The sequence below is a fragment of the Citrus clementina genome, unplaced genomic scaffold (assembly GCF_000493195.1).
Source record: "Citrus clementina cultivar Clemenules unplaced genomic scaffold, Citrus_clementina_v1.0 scaffold_3, whole genome shotgun sequence".
Lineage (NCBI taxonomy): Eukaryota > Viridiplantae > Streptophyta > Magnoliopsida > Sapindales > Rutaceae > Citrus > Citrus x clementina.
Window position 1 is genome coordinate 44,904,113 of NW_006262339.1, and position 17,033 is coordinate 44,921,145.

Below are 17,033 nucleotides of genomic sequence, written 5' to 3' on the forward strand. Positions count from 1 at the left end.
TAGGCCGAGTGAGTAGTGAAACGCCCAGATTTGGAGTGAGTCCAAAACAAAGAATCCGTACCCTTATCAGGGGATGGGGGATGAAAAGCCGCAATCTGAATAATGATATTAGCAGGAAGAAATTGTTCAAAACGCTCCCAGAGCCAGGAACCATCTTCTTTAACAAAATCAGCCACTTTACCGTTTAAGATATTGCTAGGAAGATTATTGGTTGTATAAGCCGCAAGAGGGACATCCTTAGTCACCCAAAGATCCCACCAAAACCAAACGGATTTACCATCTCCCAAGCACCAGCGTCGGCTTGCCAAAACATCACTCCACACATTTCCGATAGACTTCCACAAGTGAGAACCATAGCGCGTTGGAAGCAAAAGAGGCGGATTGCGAATGTCAACCCCATATTTAGAGACAAGGACCTGAACCCAGAAGCTGTTTGGGGAAGAGAGGAGACCCCAAGCAAGTTTCATATGAAGGGCTCGGTTCATGATAGCCAAGGATTTGAACCCCAACCCCCCGGCTGACTTTGGCTTACAAATATCCTTCCAGCTGATCATGCTAAGGCTTTGATTAGGTGAAGAGCCACTCCAAATAAAGCGCCTGCATGCCCTATCAATCTTCTCTCTGATACCAGCCGGAATAGAAACAGTTTGCATGACGTAAATGGGAATAGCCTGAAGGACCGACTGAGCCAGAGTAATGCGGCCAGCCAGAGACAAATGGGAAGCGTTCCAGCCAGAGAGCCGCTTTTCAACTTTATCAATAATATCCTGGAACATTTTATTGGTGACCCGTGAGTGGTGGAGAGGGACCCCAAGATACTTCCCAAGATCCTGCGTGACAGAATAACCAAGAATACCCGAGATCCTGGCCACATCTATACCCCTTACATTCTTGGAAAAGTATAACATAGTCTTGTTAACATTAACCTTAGCTTCTGAACTGTAACAATAAGCATCCAAGACTGCCGATAGAATACGAGCTTGCTCAATAGAAGCTTCAGCCAACAACAGGAGATCATCCGCAAAGAAAAGATGAGAGAGAGGGATACCATTGCGAGCCAAATGAATCGGTTTCCACTTATCAGCAGTCACGGCATTATGAATCCCATGGCTCAAGCGTTCGATGCAGAGAACAAAAAGATAAGGAGACAACGGATCACCCTGGCGAATTCCACGGGAAGGAACGAATTCATCCGTCACTTCCCCATTCCACAAAACCCGCATTTTGACTGAGGTAATACAAGCCATAATAGTCTGAATGAGATCGGGGGGAATTTGAGCTTCGCACAAAGTATCATTGATAAATTCCCAACTAAGGCGATCATACGCCTTCTCAAGATCAACCTTGATCGCCATAAAACCTTTAGCACCAGTCTTTTTCCTCATGGAATGGATGACTTCTTGAGCGATCACAATATTTTCCGTTATGTGACGACCGGGAACAAAGCTAGTTTGGTGGGGGCCAATCAGATGAGGTAAAATCGATTGGAGCCGATTGGCAATAATCTTGGTAATGGTCTTGTACGCTACATTGCAGAGAGAGATGGGACGGTACAACTTCAAAGAAGAGGGATTCTCAATCTTTGGAATAAGCGCAAGCAATGTAGTATTTAGATCCCCCGGCAAACGTTTATGCTTAAAAACATCTTTCACTAAGCAGCAAAGAGATGGGCCAACCGTATCCCACTGTGTTTGATAGAAAATGGCATGGAGGCCATCCGGACCCGGGGCCTTGAGAGGGTGCATGCCAAGGATGGTTCTTTTAATTTCATCATCATCCACATTCCCCTGAAGATATTGAAGCTCCTCATCATTAATAATAGGAAAAGAGTTCGGATGCGGATATGCCCGGAAATTTGGCGAGTCGCAAGAATACAGGGATGAATAGAACTGAATCACATGCTGCGTAATTTCCTCTTTATCATAAATCCAAGTGCCCGCATTATTTTTAATGGCTGTAATATGATTCCGACGCCTTCTAGATAAAGTTTTCTGATGGTAGTAGGAAGTGTTACGATCACCTAAAAGGAGCCAATCTTTGCGCGACTTTTGAAGCCAGAAAATTTCTTCCTGAGTAAGCACTTCTTCAAGCTCGGTTCTCAACTTTAATTCAAGCTCAAGGAGCCCTTGAGAACTATACTTCTCCAAGGCCCGCTGAATTCCCCCCAGCCGAGCCATTAATCGTCGTTTCCGCCAAAAAATATTCCCAAATTGCTGCCTATTCCAATCCATGACTTTAAGCCGAAAAAGATTTGCCGCCTCCATATAGGTGACGTTCCGATCCCATGAAGTGGCCACAAAATCCTTGAAACCATCATTCGTGAGCCAAGCCGCCTGAAAACGAAACGGCCTAGAATTTAAATTTCTCGGAGGATTAATATTCTCTTTCACTAGAAGAGGCCGATGATCAGAAATAAACTTTGGAAGGTGAAGGACAGTAGAGGCAGCATAAGTCTGAGCCCAATCTCCATTGCAAATCACTCTATCAAGACGTTTGAAAAGATTGCCGCGAGACCAAGTAAAACGTGGCCCATGAAAAGGAAGGTCATGCATGCCGTGACTATGAAACCAAGACTGAAAAAGTCTGCACACTCCTGCGCCCATCGGAGATCCTCCTTTCTTCTCAGAATTATACAGAATAGTATTAAAATCTCCACCTAACAGCCAAGGGCCCTGGACAGTCAAAGCAATCTTTGCCAACTCATTCCAAAGATGTCGCCTAATGCTAGGATTAGGACTAGCGTAGATTGCCGTCATCCAAGTTAGAAGATTATTGTTCCTTGAAATCTTGAGGTGAATGAATTGAGTATGATTCTCCACTATCTCAACATCAAATAAATTTTTCCAAAGGATCCAAATGCCGCCCGAAAAACCCTCAGCTTCCACTCGGTGAGACTTGTCAAAACCACTATTCTTGATGAAGTTATCCGCCTTGGACCCACTGATGCGAGGCTCCATTAACACCACCATTATGGGCTTGTAATTGGTAACCACAGCAGAGAAAGAACGACGAAAGGACGGTGAGGCAGCACCTTGAGCATTCCAAAACATAGTTGTAATACACATAACAAAAATATTTTAAAAGGGGAACGGGGGCGAAACTAAGACAGCCCTATGGCTTCAGCTTCATCATCCATGAAGGTGTCAGGAACCCCTGAATTATCGTCATCAGTTGAAGGCAAAATCCTACCCGCAACATCTGAATCAAGCTCCCTAAAATCTCCCCCCCGGAAATTAGGGCTCTCCATTCCATCCTCATCGGGAGGCTCTTTATCCAAATTTAGGGCCAAAACTCCCTCAGGCAAGTGTTCATGATGAGACCGAGGATGAGGAAATTGTAGCTGAAGGTTGGGGAAAGAAACTGCACTGTGGTTTAACGGGTTAAGGGTTACATGAACAGGCATCGGAGAAGCAGCCAGTGTGTTGGGATGGGCATGCATGCCATGCATGGAGCTACAGGGAACATCGGAGGTGGCACTTGGTTCAGATGTTGTAAGAACCTTGAGATGTGCGTGCATGCCTTGCATGGCTAGGGTAGGCTTATGTGGTTGGAAAGTCTGGTCACGGCTGTGATTGTTTGGGTTGATATTTTCAGCTATGGAGTTGTTTGCCGAAACTGAAATTTTCTTGGTAGGATATTTCCGCATAAAGTGACTCACTTGTTTCTTTTTCATGCTCCTGGATTTTGGGGCTAATGTGTTGGGGTTTTCTACTGTTGGCTCCAGGATTTCCTGATGGACTACCGAAGTGTTGTCCTGATTTTGTGGTACACTTTCGTCATCCATCACTTTGCCTAAAACATCAAACCGCGACACACGAACATTCAGCCCCTGTTGATCCTGAACCCAGACCTTAGAAGAAACCCTTTCTGTAGATCTACGAGGGCGAGGTTTACGGGTTACCACCATCCACGATCCAAACTTAGACTCATTTTGGTTAGAACCCTCCTCCACCACAATATTCTGGTTTGCAGCAACAGGACAAGAAGTTGGCTGTGCCGCTTCCACATGCGTGGTACCACCGTCAGGGCAAGCATCTTGATAATGGCCAAACTTGCCACAACAAAAACAAATCATGGGCAGATTTTCATACTCCACCTTTTGGATTCTTCCCTCAAAATTAAATTGAGAAACCAGCGGCTTGTCAAGGTCTAGTTGAACCGCAATGCGAGCGAATTTTCCCCTTTGGGCTGCGGCAGTGAGATAGTCTATCTTGATGACCGGGCCAACAATTTGCCCTAACCGCCGAATAATAGTTTTATGATAAAAGTGAATATTCATGCCAGACAAACGAATCCAAGCCACAATCCGATCAACTCTATTCGTGGTAGCATCAAACTCCGGCGTCCATTGCTGAACAAAAAGATAATGCCCCATGATGGTCCAAGGCCCCTCAGTAAGAGCATATTCCACATCTCCCTCGTTCTGAAAACGGACCAAGTAGTAATCATTAGCTAAGTCAATGATGGAGAAACCCATTGTAGAACTCCAGAGTCTCTTCAAACGCTCACTGATAACTCTATATCCCAAGTTTCGTCCAAGAGTTTTAACGACAACTGAGTTCGCCCAAGGTTTTGCTAGTCGATCGTGAACCCTTTGTGAGAAAGCAATATAGGGCATAGATTCGTCCTCCTTGCAACAGACATCCTCCTCTTCCAGTTCCCACTCGTCCCTCATGCCAAACCCCATATTTGCAGAACCCCCATTCGCCTCCATGGCAATATCACGGTAGGATAAGGGCTTAGGGTTATCTCCATCAGCCCCTTCAGCCCTAAACTTTGTCTTTTTGGTGAAACGGTCGCTCGCCAGCGGCGGTGGAGAAGCTTTCCCGTAGCTCATTAGGGTTTTAACTTTCTTCTTTTTAACTGAGTTTTACATGTTTCTTCTTTTATATTGCTTGCCAAGATTTTCTTTTCTTTTCTTTTCTTTTTTAATAAAGAAAAAATCCGGGTATGATGAATGGTCCATGGACATATTCTTTTATCATCTGTACGATTGCCAACCGTCCGTTCAAAAATACTTAAAAACAAAAACAAAAACTAAAGTAAAGCAAAAATAAATTAAAGTATGAGAGAGAGAAATAAAGAATGGTGTCACCACATTGGCTGATGAGGATTGCTGCCTTGCTGGTTCGATTCTCACAAAAAAAAAAAAAAAAGTATATATTCCCACTGGTGAGACATATATTATCGTTCTAAAATTAAAAAAAAATAATAATTGATTAATTTCGTAAGATTCAATCACGACAGAATCTCTTTACAATTGTTTTTCTTCAACACAGTTAAAGGTCGGTCCATTGAAATGAATTATGATTTTTTTTTTCAATTACGGTGCAATTCAGATTTATATCGTAATCTTACGACACTTCTATCTTACCAATACATATTATATACATATAAAAGAATTATTGAAAGTTTTTCTGTAGGAAGGGACTCGAATGTTGCGAAATAAAATATTCAAAAGAATATGCTCGTGTATGATGAGAGATGGATGCTTATATAATTTTGCAGTTGCAGAGTTAGTAAATGATATATATATATATATATATATATATATATATATATAGCGAGAGAGAGAGAGAGAGAGAGAGAGTAGCACTTAATATGAATAACGGCAATAGCTATTTGACTTTGTAACAGATGGAAGGGCAGTGGCAGTGGTTGATGAGATTGTCTCCGTCCAATTTGGCACACACTTTTGAAGGACCTTACGCACGCACATACACTGATACACACACACACACACACACACACACGTCTGTTTGAGTTTAACATAGACGTCATGTGCAGCCTTGACTTTTTGCTTCGACAGGCAAATGGAACAGCCCCATTTTCATGGCGGATCCCACTTTTTCTGCGGGGCTTTGCTTATGGCTTTGGCAGAACAGAACCACTTAATTAGTGTTTGGTTTGATTCGGTTTTTGTGTCACACAAGAAGAATCCGGTAAAGCCAAACTCTAAAGTGCTAAAGTTAAGCTAATGAAACAAAGGAAAAATTTTCTCTCTGCTTAAAAAAGGGGTGCCTCTGTCCTCTTTTTACCCCCTTTTTCTTTTTTTTCTTTTTTTTTTTTTTTTTCTCTCATGCATTGCAAAAGATTCATGAAAGTGACTCGTGCATAAAGCTCTGACTCAAAAAAAAAAAAAAAAAAAAAAGAGATTCTTTATGCCCATTTTTTTCCCCCCTAAACGCATTACATGTTGAGTATGCATCACAATTGGTCGTCAATATGCTTTTTTGCTATAAAGGAAATAGTTCGTATAAGATAATGATTCTTCAAATGCATCAAACTCGCTTTAATAATATTCTAATTTGATGATCTGATCCAAATAATTAGAATTTTAATTGCTCTACTCTTTGCATAAGAGGACCATTCAACAACACGATAGTGAATCACTTCTCCGAGTAAAAATAATTTAAGTGGGAGTTAATTCATTTGGAGATATTTCGAGTAAATTTGTACGAGATCGCTCAAAATTCTAATTGCAACCTCATATATAGCAGGTAGATTTCCAAAAAAAAAAAAAAAAGGGATGCTATGTGTTTAATACACCAAAATATATGTTAAACCTAATTAATCTATCTTTGAAGTTTAGAATAACTAAGGAAACTTTTTCAAAACTTTAATCAGTGCAGAATAAGGGAATAAGACATCACGTCTCTTTTTAATCCTTTCAATAAAAGAATTTATAAAGATGGAAAGCAACGAGTACTGCAAAAGTCTGAGTTAATTATTGCCGTTTTTTACTAAAACGCAGGAGCCGAAGAGGGGTGCCATAAATGGTTAAACGGTATCGTATCGTCTGCGTGTGCGCATCGGCCAGAGCGCCAGAGCGGCGCACCCACAGAGGCTGAGGCCTGGTGCAAAAGCTATTTGGGTCCCACTCGCACGAACCTTTCCTTCCTTGTCTATAAGCCAACAATTGAGGCAACCAAACCTCTTACCCTGATCCCTTCATCATCTGGACCCCACAGACGTGGCATCTTCAAAGTTGTCCGTGTCATCGGTTAAAACCGTGCCGCCTGCTGAAGCTCCGAGGCTCCTGCGTCTTGTGCATTGACAAAATTGACCCTGTATTCCTCGGAGGTTGAATTCTTAATTAAAATACTATTATTCATCGGATTCTTTCTTTCTGTTATATATATATATATATATATTCTTTTTAAAGCCATGAAAATTGATCCACGTTTTTGGTATTAGTTTAATCTAGATTTATAATTAGAATCTATTTATAACCCAACGAACCAATAATTCTATTAATAAATAAAATTTTCTGGTAAACATGGATTAGCCCAAATAATTTTCCACAACAAAATTGTATAAACTGTACATGTATTAATTAACTGCTGGATGCTGGATCCCAATTCTACATTTAGTTGCAGTTAGTTGGGGCATTCTAGATCTTCCAACTTTTGAATGCCTTCGGAATTGACAAATGCTCACAATCAACCTAATTAGCATTGTTTTCCTTTGGAATGTTCCAACTCAAATTGATCTTTGATGTTATTTTGGACAAGACAAGTCAAGGTCTATTTTGGTGGCTCACATTATTATTAGTTCGTCAATTTTTATTATCTTAATGGCACCTTTAATTCCATATATCAAAAAAAAAAAAAAAAAAACAAGCTATCAGCATTCAGCAACCTTATTCTTCGGATGCGACCTCACATGCTCTCCATCATCAATGAGTTGTCTTTCTACTACAAAGCGTCCATACCAAGTTTGCTCCACTTGTCCATGTATGCGACCTGACATCGAATCATACATAATACAGCGCCGTATATGCATAAAGGATTAATAATAAACTCTTATATGTTTAGGCTCTACAAAGTTTTATTGATTTTAGATTTAATTAACTAATCGCACTTAGCATGAATCACATGCACAGCTCCACCACATAAATCAAACGGTCGCACAAAGGTATTAGCAAATCAATAAACATCACCATGATTAAGCATCAATAAAATCACCACGTTCAAAAAGTCCCATTTCTTTTTGAGTTTTGTCTATACTCTGCATGGGAATACTCACCAACCCCAATTCCCCACGTGTCAAATACATAATCGTTCATATAAAAAAAGAAAAAAAGAAAAAATACCTAAGTGCTCATCAAGCCCATTTTCGTAATTCCATTTCAAAGCTCGCACTCACGGAGCCTTTGGAGTGTTCCAATTTATAACCATCCCTATTGCAGTATTGACACTTCCCAAGTCTCGGTAAATGCCACGTCACCACATAGCCCCTGCATGTACGGACATGCCACCCTTAACCCTTAATATATAAATAAATCAGCACGCGAAAAACCCCTCCACCTGTGACCCCAAGCCCTCATTTTCCCCTTCCACTCTCTAAATCTCCACACAAGCCGATACTTTCCTTTTATTTATTTATTTTCATTTTAACTGAGTTTTTGGTCCATAACCCAGCACGATACATCCCGATATTTCGGAAACAAAATATTACCAGACCGAAAATAAAATATATAAAGTGAGCTCTTTTTTCTCCAATCCTACTGACCAGTGATGCCGATGGCGGCAGGGCTAGCATCGGAGGCGGATCGAGCGGCAGCAGCGGTGGGGCCGGTGCAATCTCCACCGGTAGTGATGATGTCGGACGCGTTCGCCAAGGACGCGATCATCGCGTGGTTCCGGGGAGAATTTGCGGCGGCGAACGCAATAATCGACGCTCTGTGCGGACACCTCGCGGAGGTGAGAGGCGGCGGAGGGATAGGATCGGGATACGAGAAGGTTTTCGCGGCAATTCATCGGAGGAGGATGAACTGGATCTCGGTGCTGCAGATGCAGAAGTACCACTCGATCGCTGAGGTGACGCTCGAATTACGGAACGTGACCGAAAAGATGGTGGAAGAGAAGAAAGACGACGGTGAGAAAAAGGTTGACGAACTTAAGGAGTGTTTGGATAGTGAGAAATCCACGGAAAATGGCGAGAAAATGACAGAAAGTGAAAAAAAGTGTGAAGTTGAAGAAGAGACTGCGGTGGAAGAAGATGATTCTCCTAACAGTGATATTACTGATTCAGGTAAGTAGATTCTTTAACTTTTGATACTTGATGTTTTAACACTTTGTGATTCGATTTATTATTGGAATTCTGTGACGGAAAATCGGCTCTGTCAACATGATCATATTTCTCATCTCACTTCAGAGATAGGTGACTCCGAGGAAGATACTGATTTAGCTTCAAAGTTTTTTTTTTTTAATTATAAAAAAAAAGTAAATAATGATTAAAAAAAGAATATAACAAAAAATCATAAATTTTTTTTCTTTTGTGCGTAGAAAGATATGAGTTTTTTAATATAAAATGTGGAAGTTATGGTGTTTGGAGGCCGAGTCTCAAAGAGGGGAAAAAAAAGGTTTCTTTTTTTTGAGCTTTAATTTTGTTAATGCCGTACTTCTCCATTCTCTCAGGAGCCAAACGGGACTTTACGTGCCTCCAAGAGATCCGATATTCAAATTTTCGTTTGCGAATTTATCGTTAGATAGCGATACATGTCATTTTGCACTTTTGATCCTTCAAGTGTTTGTTATAAATTTTTTTTTTTTTTAATTGAAAGAATATGCCGGAAAATCCTATATTTAAGGTACCTATTTATCACTCTGATTTACAAAGTCTAAAAAAGAAAGAAATAATTATATTATTTTGTAAAATACAAATTACAAAATGGATGGTATTATTTTCCCGAGGTTTTGGTGGGGGTTTGAGATTTCGAGGTGTGCGAAAAAGAGTTTGGATGCATCCGGTGTTACAGCTAGTTTTGGAAGTCGCAAATACCATAACGTTTGATACGATGCGATGGCGTCTCCTTTTGCGTGCAATGATTTTAATGTTTGTGTCTCAGACTGAACCTTAACCGTCTGATCTTGAGTTGACATCATTGCCGCATGATGATTGTTTTTTTCTCATTGAGTTGTCTGTTGGACATTTCTGACCTGAAGGTGCCGATCTCTAGGAATAATAGAGTCGTGGGTCCCGCTTGTTGATTGGGCCGAGTTGGTGGGCCAACAACGGTGGGAGATCCAACGAAAGTCGAAAAATTAGGACTTTGAGGGACAAAAGTGGTGTTTGGATAGCCCGATTAGTTAATCCAAATTTTGGGAGACCGTAGCATTTTGTTGCCCTGTACTTTTTTGGAAAAATTGATTAATTGACAGCAAAATTGTTTTGTCATCTCCCATCTGTCACCACTCATTAGGTGTTGTTAATAGCAGAATTGAGTGGTCCAATAAGAAAATCATTGTGAAACTTAATGACAATACGTCAATGGATTTACTAAATAGGAACATGATAAGTAAGGTGATAGAATTTATTTACCATCTTAAATTTAAAATAGGGAGTTTGGCTTGACCTTCCAAAAATAAACATAAATTATTAATACTATCGATTAAAAAAGATTTTTTTCCCTTTCAATAGCAATTGCATTACTTACTGTACAATAAAAATTCAAACAACATATCGATTAAAGAATTCTTTTTTTTTTTTTTTGGAAAAGGAAAAATTTTCTTTTTTCAAAATTACTATGGAGATCTTAGAGTGAGTTATTGTTCATGTTGAATGTGACGGTGGTAGAATATTCACTGTTAAAAGTTGCTTGAAAGCTCTTGAATGAAGCTTCTCGCCGATGATAGTTACAGGATTTTTTCTTTGTCAAAATATAAACTTTCTTGGAGGCTGGAGCTTGCATGAACTCGTTACGAGTCCCCTGCAAAAGGCAAAGAAGATTATGATGTTCAAATATCTCCTAATTAATAGTCATATTTATATTATGTTTCTTCTCTTATCATGACATTAGTAATTCATTTCATTCCTTCTGTTGGGATGCAGGATCTCAAGAAATGCAGCCCATTACTGAAAATGTTGAGATATGTTCAAACCACGAAGAATGTGATGCACGGCGATCCCAAATCAAGTTGACAAAAGGTTTTGCAGCCAAGGAGCAAGTGAAAGGCCATATGGCGAGTTCTTTCTTTCACAGTTTGTAAATACATTATTTCCGTAGAGAAGATGGATTTTGGAGGGTTGATATCCTATATTTTTAGCCATGATAAAGAAAGCAGCTGGCTGTTATTGATTGATAAATAATTGCGACTGGCAGGTGAATGTTGTGAAAGGGTTGAAGTTATATGAGGATGTGTTTACTGATTCAGAGCTCTCTATGTTAACTGATTATGTCAATGAACTTCGGCTGGCTGGCCAGAGCGGAGAACTGTCAGGTGACCCACTGTAAAGCCTTCTTCTTGTAATCCTACGTTTGATGCTTATTTTTTAATATTAAGCCAAAAAGCCCACTAGTTTTTTTTTTTTTTTGTTTGAGACTGATTAATCATCAGATTACTGCATTACACAGATATTTACAACAACTGCTTATTGTAGCAGAGGTATTACACTGATATTTACAATCAGATATACATGATTGGGACTTACATTATTACAATGAATTTTATGAAGTACATGCCCAATACAAATAACCCCTCACAGGAGAGGATGTCCATACTCTACTTGCATTTCGCAAGGGAGAAGGATATAAAGAACTTTTAGTATGCTTGAACAGGGTAGTTTTTGATTTTTTTCTCTTGATAACATCAGCCACAGGCTCATGCTGTATGGAGGTCTCGTTTGTTGTACTAATACAGATCTTATATTATATAGTGCTAACTTTGTTATTCGTTGTCCCTAAAAAAACCTGTAACAAATGTATGGTACAGCAAATTTTTGACAAAATCTTTGTTCACAAGATCTAAGCGAATTTTTATTATTGAACATAGGTGAGACCTTTATTTTATTCAACAAGCAGATGAAGGGAAACAGGAGAGAGCTCATTCGGTTTGGCATTCCTATTTTCAGACACATAAAAGAGGAGGCCACAAGTAACAATGAAATTGGTAGACCCATACTTCTAAATTTTGTTACATTCCATTTTACTTCATATTGTGATTGCTACTGGAAGTCACTTATGCATAATCCAGTACAAACTTCGACTATCCCCTTAACTGAATTTCGTTTTTATTTTCATAGGTAATCTAGAACCAATTCCAGCTCTTCTTCAATCAGTCATTGATCACCTGGTTCAGTGGCAACTAATACCAGAGTACAAAAAACCCAATGGTTGCATCATTAACTTCTTTGATGAGGTAACTTCTGCTGCATTATCATGTTTTCTCTACTACTATATATTCACTACATACAAATACAGGTTTTAGATCTGCTCAACGAGCCTTGATTTTTCTCATTTTAGCCTTCAGTTTATTTTGGAGAAAGTATGATATGGAGTCACACTCCTCTACTATTTTTTTCTTGCAGGCAGAATATTCACAACCTTTTCTGAAACCACCTCATCTGGACCAACCTATATCTACGCTTCTCCTGTCTGATTCAGCAATGGCTTTTGGACGTAGTCTTGTTTGTGATAATGATGGGAACTATAAGGGGCAACTCATGCTTTCACTGAAAGAAGGGTATGCACTAGAAACCTTTATTTTTCAGTTACTGAAAAATAAAAGAAGAAGTGAAATTACACTGTAAACAATAGATATTGGAATTCCTTGTCCTTCAGGATCATGTAGTGTGATCATAGGCCTAGCGGGTAAATACCATTTTTAAGATAGTTCTCTCTTTTATGTTATTAAAAAGTAGTAGTTTTTTTATCCGAGATTTTAAAGTGCAGAAAAATTGGGAAATTTTTTAAAATTATGGACTTTAATAGCATTATGAGATTAAACTTTAAAACCGCATGATTTTAAAGTTTTTTCTTAGACTTTCCCACACTTCAGAATCTTGAATTGGAAAATTTCCCTCCTAAAAAGTTCTATCCATTATCCTTACCCAGTACATTGTAAAGTTACTGTATAATATACTCCTAAAAATATTGCAGGTCACTCGTAGTGATGAGAGGAAACAGTGCTGACACAGCAAGGCACGTTATGTGCCCATCTCCAAACAAAAGAATCAGCATCACATTCTTCAGAGTCCGACCTGAGTCCAACCAGAGCCAGTCTCCACCAACTACTCCAACTGGTACTATGAACGGCGCAATGGCTCTGTGGCAACCAGGTGTCCCAAGTCCATATTCAGTGCCCAATGGCGCTCCAAGTGGCTATGAAGCAATGGATATGACGCCCAAATGGGGAGTACTTCGTGCCCCTGTGGTCATGTTAGCTCCAGTGCGTCCTATGGCTTTGAGCCCTGGAAGAATGCCTCATGGTGGTACGGGGGTTTTCTTGCCCTGGGCTGTGGGATCAAGAAAACCTGCCAAGCATCTTCCACCTCGTGCTCAGAAAGGACGATTTCTTGCACTACCTTCCTCAGTTGTAGCAGAGTCTGCTCCTGAATCTGCCGTCAGCGTTGAAGCTAAAGAGGTATGAAGTTAGCTCCAGAAAGCCCTGAGGCTGCGGCAATGTGCGAAGAAAGTATCGTGCTTGTTCAATTCACACTCTTAAGAAGCATCTCTCATTGTACAAACAGGCTCAAGTGCCGCTAGAGAAGTTGGTTTTTCTTTTCATTTTTTGTTTTTGTTTTCCTCAGTAAGAATAGGTACTAGAGTTGGTCAGTGCACTTTTTCTTGGATGCCAAACATGGCAGGATTTAGAGGTAGTTGAGCTCTAAGTCTTAAGGAGTGTGAATTAGCTCTAAAGAGAGGCGGAATTTTTGTATTCGGTTCAGTTATTTATATCAATCTTATTTATCTAACAGATGGTATGACTTTCTAGTTGCACATGCTTAAGTTTCCTAATGAATCCACTTGGATATTTGCATAGGGTTTTGTAATTCTTGCTAGAAGGAAGAAAGCATGAGAAGCAAACATTATAAAGTTAAAAACAGAAACGTTTATCTTTGAGAATGTTTTAGCCATAACCAGCAAGTCACATATCTAGTTATATTGCTGTATGATGATGCTACATCAACTAAGTTGCAGTCCTTGAATGGAATACTGTCTGATCTAATCTCCTCTTACTTAACCAAAATTTAAAATGTCCATGTACCTGCATCGTGTACTTAAATATTTATCTCCTGCACTAGCCGGAGAACATCTGAAACTCCCAATGCTGGTAGCCATGGTCATCTTCTAGAAATTGTCTGATGTCAGGTTCCTGATTGAAAGTTATATCAAGTGCCAGAAGTGCCAACTCCTTTTTTTATAACACAATCATAGAGTTCAACAGTCACTAGCAAGATATAAAAGAAAATTGGTATTTTATGGTTTCCTGAAGATTCACAATCAATAAAGTTCATTGAAGTAGATGAACTAAAATGAAATTTCTTCATTCCATTCCATATATGTTGGATTGTAACGGCATTCAAGAGATCTGGTAGTATGAACATTTCATTTTCTACTATGCACACATATAAGATTAAGATTAATGATGTTAAGCAACCATAAACAATAAAAACCGTAATGAGATGTCTAAGTTACACAGAAAATTTTAATTGTCAGGCAAAGTACAATTAAGAAAATTCACAACAGTTAGGCACTTTCTATGACATGACAGTTTATTTAGCATGAGAAAATTTTAGCTATTTTTTGTAACCATTACTCCCTCAAATATCTTTCTTATCCATTATAATGCCATATCATGAAGCCTGAAATCAAATGCGGTTAACTCTCTTATTTCTTAGCAGAACATCTTTTTGCAAGCAAATTATGTGCCTTTACAATAAATGCTTCACAGCCTAAAAAGAAGGCCCCAAAATTCAAATGGCTCCTGAGCTTCGCAAATGTTATCACAAGCATCAAGCAAAGATGGATGCTGTCAAAACATTGGGACTGAATATAGCAAGCCTATTACATATAAGGCAATGTAATCAATGAACAACATCAATTTGCAGATTAGTTTAGACAAATAACTGAAAAATGATATTATTATGGCACAGTAGCTTAAACTCATATATTAAGATACACAATCATGGATGATATTTGCATTTAGAACAAAGATTTAAGGGAAAAAAAAAAAGGAAACTCCTCCACTCACATAACACTTACAATAAATGTGGAGGAAACAAGAACAGGAGTGCAATCAATTGTAAGAGTTATAATCTTAGTTGCATCAAGCTTTAACTGTGTCATCATCATCTTCAATATCCCAACTCAAATCCTCCTCTTCTTCTGCAGCACTCAGCCGCTTCCTCAATTCAGCTCGGTTAGGACTCCCACCTTGAGTCACTTTCTTCTCTTCAATGCTGCTAAGATCCTCAATCTCATCCCACCCAAGATCTTCTTCGTCAGGCACAGACGGCTGGCTTGACACAACCGAAAAATCACTGTCTTTACTTGACTCTCCTGGCTCAGCCGTACCCATCAAAGTTACTTTCTCTTCTGATTTGAGGCTTGAATTTTCCATGTTCATTCTATCATTACTCTTCTCTGTACCCACTCTCTCATTTATAACACTGTCTCCATTTGGTGCAACAACACTTTTCTTACCATCATCATCGATATTATACTTAGCAATCTTCTCTCCCTCCTCATTACCCAGTAAACTCTCCTCCTTCAAAATTTTCTCAGACTCATCATCAGCCAACTCCTTATTTTTAGTTAAATCATTTTTCACTGCGGCAGGAACCTCTTCACGAACAATTTCCCCAGAACTTTTACCATCCATATCCTCAATTTCCTTTGAATTTAAAGCTTTTTCCACCACATTACTTGCACTCACATTTTCTTCTTCATCATCATCGTCATCAACATCCCAACTCAACTCCTCCTCTTCCCTCGATATGGCTCTCTTCACAAGAGAAGCCCTCAAATCCTCAGCCTGTTTAAGCTTAAACACCCTATAAAAATACCTACACCAAAATGTCTCATGATCAACGTTATTAGGCACAACTGTTTTGTAAATATTATCCATAGCACCATTTTCTGCAAGCAACTTCTCAATTACCTCGTTCACATCACCCAAAACAAATCCAGATTTCCACTTATTATAATCATCCAAATCATCAACTTCCTCACAATAAGTATTCACATTACGCTGAATCGCACGGAGCTGAGTATCGAAACGATTATACCGTCTCTGTTGCCCACTATTATTCTGATTATTGTAGTTATTGCTCTCAGATGAATCGAATTCATGATCAGCAGCGAGGATTGCGTCCTTGATCTGGGCCGTTGATTTCAAAACGGTGTTCCCAAATTCGTCAATGACGGTACTCACGGTCCCCAGTGATCCCTGGGCCACTTCAAGTTCCTTTTTTAGACCCGACCCGAATTCCTTCAGATCCCGCCGGTACGTCTCGAGGACCGATTCGGATTTTGTGGTCAGGGTTTTGATCAGCCCACCAAACGACCACGCACCAGCACCAGAACCGCCAGTACTAGGGCTAGGGTTTGAAGAAGAAGCCGAGTCTGGGTTTTGTTCTTGTTGTGGCGGGTGTTTGGTATTCGTAGATTCGGATTCGGATTTGGGGCTAGGAGGATCTGGGTCGTCGGCGAAAACCGATGCGAAGAAATTCATGATCAGGGTTCCGAGAAGTAAAGTGGAGAGATTTTTAACGAGAAGAAATGGGGAATTTAGGCGATCTTGATTGTTTGTGATTTGAGTTGTTGCTGTTAGACCCGGTCTCTATCTATCTAAACCGGTCGGCTCCAACCGCACTGTGATGACGACTGATCCTTTGACGATTTTACCCTTCGTTTTGTTTATTGCACTAATATACATTTTGTTGACGAATAAAAATCTCATTTCATTTCTATCGGCAGCACTGATCAGTATTTTAAAGTCCTAAATCATATATATCATAATTAAGTGGAAACAATCTTCTCTCTTTTGAAATGTGAATAGAGTAGACATCTCTTGAATATTAGAGTGGGTAAAAATTTATGCAGTATTATATAAGAATTAATATAAATTAATCTAAATAATTGTCTGATTGTAAAAATCAGTTATAGTCTCATACAATATAAGTTGTAATCTGAGCATCAGTATCATATAATTAAAAAAAATCATAAATCATATCAACAATATTAAAGGGTTAAAAATTAATTTAGTTTAAAGAAATTACGAGCGGAACAATAATATAGTAAATTA

General features: G+C 39.3%; 2 protein-coding genes across 3 annotated transcripts; one reads left to right on the plus strand and one right to left on the minus strand.

The window, feature by feature from the left end:
- The first annotated feature begins 8,204 nt into the window (after positions 1–8,204).
- On the plus strand, positions 8,205–14,099 carry LOC18046990. Its single transcript, XM_006444085.2, has 7 exons — positions 8,205–9,036; positions 10,837–10,967; positions 11,108–11,225; positions 11,778–11,894; positions 12,028–12,143; positions 12,313–12,467; positions 12,884–14,099. Exons 1-7 carry the CDS (start codon positions 8,520–8,522, stop codon positions 13,371–13,373), a joined length of 1,644 nt encoding a protein of 547 aa, XP_006444148.1. The 5' UTR covers positions 8,205–8,519; the 3' UTR covers positions 13,374–14,099.
- On the minus strand, positions 14,011–16,560 carry LOC18046991 (BSD domain-containing protein 1). Of its 2 annotated transcripts, XR_002906351.1 has the most exons (2): positions 14,990–16,560; positions 14,011–14,099 (listed from the first exon to the last, which is right to left on the minus strand). XR_002906351.1 is itself a non-coding variant. In XM_006444086.2 (1 exon), the coding sequence occupies exon 1, from the start codon at positions 16,458–16,460 to the stop codon at positions 15,054–15,056; it is 1,407 nt and encodes a 468-aa protein (XP_006444149.1). In that variant the 5' UTR covers positions 16,461–16,560; the 3' UTR covers positions 14,881–15,053. The 2 variants fall into 2 exon arrangements, 1 of the variants encoding a protein (XP_006444149.1); XM_006444086.2 differs by lacking the exon at positions 14,011–14,099 and having other exon boundaries at positions 14,881–16,560.
- Between the last annotated feature and the right edge of the window lie 473 nt (positions 16,561–17,033).

Coding starts and splice junctions, on each gene's coding strand:
- LOC18046990 (XM_006444085.2), top strand. CDS start 8,520: ATGCCGATGGCGGCAGGGCTAGCATCGGAGGCGGATCGAGCGGCAGCA. Junction 11,895..12,027: donor CACAAGTAACAATGAAATTG/GTAGACCCATAC, acceptor TTATTTTCATAG/GTAATCTAGAACCAATTCCA. Junction 12,468..12,883: donor ATGCTTTCACTGAAAGAAGG/GTATGCACTAGA, acceptor AAAATATTGCAG/GTCACTCGTAGTGATGAGAG.
- LOC18046991 (XM_006444086.2), bottom strand. CDS start 16,460: ATGAATTTCTTCGCATCGGTTTTCGCCGACGACCCAGATCCTCCTAGC.